This window comes from Marmota marmota, unplaced genomic scaffold, assembly GCF_001458135.2.
Source record: "Marmota marmota marmota unplaced genomic scaffold, marMar, whole genome shotgun sequence".
NCBI classification, from domain to species: domain Eukaryota; kingdom Metazoa; phylum Chordata; class Mammalia; order Rodentia; family Sciuridae; genus Marmota; species Marmota marmota.
The window spans coordinates 73,873-79,616 of record NW_026007382.1 but is presented as its reverse complement, the minus strand read 5'-3'; the positions used below and the strand labels follow the sequence as shown (position 1 = coordinate 79,616).

The 5,744-nt window shown below is 33.4% G+C and overlaps 1 protein-coding gene across 1 annotated transcript in view; it reads right to left on the bottom strand.

Annotated features, from left to right (window-relative positions):
- Positions 1-3,187: 3,187 nt before the first annotated feature.
- The window catches only part of LOC107133722 (XK-related protein 3-like), a 24,912-nt gene continuing 22,355 nt past the window's right edge, over positions 3,188-5,744 (bottom strand). The window contains 2 exon segments of the mRNA XM_015475949.1: positions 3,188-3,444; positions 3,447-3,896. Of these exon segments, the coding sequence (XP_015331435.1) occupies positions 3,188-3,444; positions 3,447-3,896 (707 nt within the window).

Below are 5,744 nucleotides of genomic sequence, written 5' to 3'. Positions count from 1 at the left end.
ACAATATGCTGAGTATTTGGAATTGTTTGTTAAAAACTTAATTTTAGGTGGGCATAATGTGCATGCCTATAATCCCAGCAGCTCAAGAGGGTGAGGCAAGAGCGTCACAAGTTCAAAATTAACCTCAACAAAAGTGAGGCGTTAAGCAATTCAGTGAGACCCTGTCTTTAACAAAAATTCAAACTAGAGTGGAATGTGGTTCAGTGTCCTTGAATTCAATTCTGGGTACCAAAAAAACAAACAACAACAACAACAACAAAAGTTGATTTTAAATATATTCAATCCTCTTGATTTTATCAATGCAGTATATATACATATCAGCATTTATATACATATACACATGTATATATGTATATGCCCATTAACATATACAATAAATATTTAAAGCAATTAAAAATTTACTGACTTCACAAATGTTTCCTATTAAAAACATGTGCAATATCATTTCCTTTGTGTCAATGTGCTTCCATTTTTATAGTGGTTTAGTAAGGCCTAATTAGAAAACAGCTATCAATTTCTTACATTCTTTCTGGAAAGGAAAATAATATTAAAATCTTTGAAAAATCTAAAAATTATGGGTTATCAATTTATGTTGAATTTTTTCACCAGTGAAATAATTTTTTCTCTAAGGACTGTTATTTAAATATTTTGGATTTTTTTAGCACATTGATTTATAAATTTGTGCAATTTACTAAAATGTGTAAATATTTAATAGATAATGCCTGAAATGTCAAGCTTTTTATTAATACTTGAAATCATATAGCAGTTAAAATACTATTGAGTTTTTTTTTCAACAAGGCTGATTTACAAAACATGTGATTTTCCTTTATGAGAATATAAAAAATGGATTATTTTAATTTCTGTAAATGAAGTGTGCACTTTTGATTATTTTAGATAAAACTCTTTTGTAGTAAGTTTCATTATATTAAATCTAAAAATTTAATTTGCAGCCTGCTAAAATGGGAGTCAATTCTTCTCCCTATAATGTTGGTTACTGTGTTGGGGAAAATAAAGGTGGCCTGGTTAAAAACATGGTAAAATATTAATTTGGGAGCAGCCCAGTTTTTAATTTCTATAGCAGTCAAAATTTTAACCCTCATCCTTTATCATTCAACTCCCTTTCCTTTAAACATACACATTTAGGATTACAAACTAAGAATATACAACAATTTAAAGATACTTCTCCTGAAAAGTTAATTCAGGTCTAGCAATCAACAGAAAAGTACTTACTGAGATTATTTATCTCATAAATCAACTCAAGTATAAAGCGGCTCAACAAACAGCAGAAGTTCATAAGCTATGGTCTTTCTTGACTCCAGCAAATAAGAACATAAATTATGACTTTCACAACTTAAATGCCATAACAAAACCATTAAAACGTAAAGGACACAAAATGAGCACTTGCAATCCTCCTTTCTTGCTGGGCTCACAAGTATACTGAACAAAGGAAAGGGGCAAGCGCAGCTATTGCCATTTTCTTATTTTTGTGAAATTGGTGAGGCGGGCCTCCAACTTGCTATCATCTTGTCTTACCCTCCTGAATTCCTGGCGCTGGGTTACAATTTTTGCTATTTCTTCCCAGTCTTGAAAATCAGTTACCTACTGCTGCTAACTGGTGTATGTGTGTGGAGCGGGTAACATTATTATTTTTTTAAAATATTAGTTAACTAAAGAAGTACAGACCAGGCTTGCATGTACTTTATCACAATCTCATGTTCATATAAGGTGGATGAATTTTTACTTTAAAAAAATATCAAATAAAAGCAAATCTAGACTTATGTAAGGAGACCTTTCGATACAATGAATAGGGAGAAATATCCAGTTTGAAGACCTACAATCATCTCAAAAAACAAACATAAAAAGGGATTTTTCTTTTAAAAATAGGGGTAAATGAGAATTAAGTTGAATGGATGAGAAGAATGAAAGAACGATCATAAGAAATGAAATCAACAAATTGTTTTGTGCATGTATGAATGTCACAATGAATACCACTATTATGAATAATTATAATATACCAATAAAAATTTTTAAAAGAATGTGGAGATAAGGGAATTTTGTATACTGTTGGTAGAAACATAAATTAGCATTTTAATTAATTCTGGTACTTCTCTTAATAAAAAAATTGTTTTAACACGTATCAATATGGTGTTGCTTTTGGGAGGGACACTGTCATGAAACCTAGGGACACTGGGTTGCCAGTCCTTTTTTGGGGGGCAGGGAGGGGGGTACCTGGTCATGCTAAGTTGCAAAGGTGTCCCTCCTGTCTCAGATACCAAAGTAGTTAGAATTAGACGTGCCCCACCACAAATGCTGGTATTATTTTTGATGGTGAAAGTTCAATGAAGAGGATGGTAAATTACCCTACATCAGTATTAGTGTTATCATTTCAACCAGACTTATCTGTTCAGGCAGTTGTGGTGAGGCACACCTCTAATCCTAGCTACTCAGGCGACTAAGGCAGGAGTACTGCAAGTCTAAGGTCAGCCTAAGCAATTAACAAAACTTTCTCAAAATAAAATGAAAAGTGCCAAGGGTATATCTCAGTGGTAGGGCTCTTACCTAGCATTCATAAAGCCCTGGATTCAACCCACAGTGGGGAAAAAATAGAATTCTCTTCCATATTGTTCTTTAGTAGAGAATATAACCTATGATATCACTTTAATTTTTAGGTGGTGAGATTAAACCCCAGGTTTCACACAATTTAGCAAAGTGTTCTACCACTGAGCTACACCTCATCAGTCCTATTATTGTTCTGAAGGATGAGTGTTCATAGATCCTTTATGTGCTAAATTACAAAAATTACAAATAGTTCAACTTGAAGACATAGTTTTCCAAAAGACATACTGAGAGAAATAGATGGTAGTATTTGTCCTTCTTATATGGATATTTCTTTTAACTAATCCCATAATCAGAATTGAGAAAACAAATATAAGAGGTCATCCTTGGAAACAATGATAGAGTTCAAAGGACTATACATTCACAAGAAAAAAATCAATTTTATTAGCAACTGCTTCCAAGCTTTTGCTGAATAAAAGGAAATTTACTTTCTTTTCTATTCAGATTATCTTAGTAAAGTCAAATTCAGCATTTTTTGTTCATTTTTCTGTGGAAATTCTGGATTGGGTTTTCATGAATATCATATAATTTCTTGGATAAAAAATATTACTCCTACAGGAGTAATAAATTTTCAGCTGTTATTTTGACTCTTTTTATTGAATTCTTTCTCTGCATTTATGTAATATCACATTGCTTCAGGCTGATTTTCATTATGTTCTGGTAATGCTTTGTCTGGCCAGCTTGGATGCAAATACTGATAGAAGCGTAGCATAAAGCCAATGGATAATAGGTATGAGATAATGAGCTGTGTGGCGATTAATGACTCACAACAATTCAATAAAGTTTTCGCAACAAATATCCTAAATGCCATAATCATTATCACATTTGGTGTAGGGTTCTATGACCCCAGTTTGGTGTCTTGTCAATTATTTCCTCTTTTGACAACTGCAGTTTCACTGCTGACCAGCAGGAGAAGTTGATAGCAGCATATAATAGAGTGATCAAGATAAGCATCAGGATTGTTCCCACTGGATTGGAATTATTTTTAGTATGGCTAGGAAGATGGACACCATTTCTCCAAAACTCCAGCCATGGTGCCAAGAATAATATAAAAAATACAATTAATAAAAAGGGAATGCTCTTTAGCTTTAGAGATGTAGTAAAAAGCACCAGAGTCACTACACATGTGGTAATTTCCAAGCACCGCCATACCATGATGCAGATGAATTCTATTGCCTGAAGTTTAATGTTTACATCATCATACTTCATTTGGATAGCCAGTGTATTGCAGAGAACAGCTCCATAGGTAATTGATATTAATGAAAATGTCATCAGGAATGCTATTAAAAATAATATAAAAATATTAGAGAATATATTTAATAAATGATAAAAATATTCTATTTTAAATCTTTTATTTTAAAATATATCCCTCCTTACCATTTTGTATGGATTATAAAGTTATTCACTTATTCAAGAAAATAAGAACTTATTAATAATTCTATAATCAAGACAATAAATGTATTAATGTAAACATTTATTCCACATGGAAAAATAATCAAATTACAGATAGATACATAGATGAAATTGAGGAACTAGATTCAGATCTCATATGATATGTTAAACACAGAAGTAGTTTAATAAAAAATCATATGAATTAAACTTAAAAAGATAATTCAGTTTTTTGCAAAAGCTAGCATAATACCTGGTGTAAAGAAAAAAGGTAATACCATATGCTAGGGTTGCAGCAGAAAAATGTAAAACAGAGTTACAATAAATCCTAGAAATGGAGATGACAGATGGGATAACAGGTATTGGAGAATGTGAAATATTAAAAACAACAAAATTAAATTAAATGTAAGTTATTTTCAAGAACATTTCAAGACAAATTTATATATGAATGTTTGATTTTCCTTCAATACTGTTCTTCCTTAAATTAGACAAAAACATATGGAAAAATAAGAATATAAAGAAAATTAATAGTCTACTGAAATAATTTTATACTATGTTCCATTGAAAGGATAAATTATTTTTGCATATATTGTATAAATAATGTTGATATGTTCTTCACTCATTATACAACTAAGCTAGGAAAAAAGAAAGATCAAATAATAAATCCTCTTATAAATTAAAAAGAGGAAAGCCAAATTCAATAAGTACATAATTAAAAATAAAACTGTAAAAGCAGCCAGGCATGGTGGCATACACCTTGAATTCCAGTTATTTGGGATGCTGAAGCAAAAGGATTGTACGTTTTCAGTGAATTTTAGTACTAGTGAGACCTGTCTCAAAAAAATCCTCTCAATCATTACTTGAATATATCAAGAAATAAAGTTAATTGAAAGTAAATGACCTAAAAATCCAATTTGAGAAAGCAAAACAACAAATTAAAAATCCACAACAGCTGAGAAAAAATTAAGAAAATAAAATTACTATGAATTATAAAACTCAATATGAATACTAATTTGAAAGCTGTAAGTATTTCTAATATAAACCTTTTTAAAAATGAAATCAATAGGAAACATAAAGATAAATATTGTAATACAAACCTTTCAGAATACAAAGGAAACCAACTCAAAAATCAATAGAGAATATTCAGGATCATTTAAGAATAGTAAGTAAAATTTTACAAAAATTACTTCTAACATCTAACTGAATGTTCAATTTTAAGAAAGACAAAAACTAGAGAGATCCAACATGGCGGCCAGCAAGGAAGCAGCACTTTCAGTATCTCCACATTAACCGGATCAGAAACACCCATTAAAACAGCTACATTCTACCTACTGAGGAACTTCTAGCAAAATTCCGCTGAAAGGAGACCTGCCAGGAAGTAGTAAGTTATATTAGAGGTGACAGTTGGCCCCAGACAAGTGAATCTTGGCTGGCCACTCGGGCGCAGAGGTCCAATCCCACAGCCACCGCCCAACAGGCTCTGCAAGCGGCCCCCGGCGGCCCAGGGCAGCGAGAAGGGTCCCCACCTGGCCCGGCAGATGGCTTCCGCCATCCTGGCTCTCCTGGCAGCCCCGCTCACTCTGTGATCGGCCACCCAGCCCACCCGGCTCTTAGCCACGAGGCCACTGCCTACCGGGTTCTACAAGCGGCCCCCGGAGGCCGGCGCGGCGAGAAGGGTCCCTGCCTGGCCTGGCAAACGGCCTGCGCCCTCCTGGCTCTGCTAACGGCTCCGCCCACCC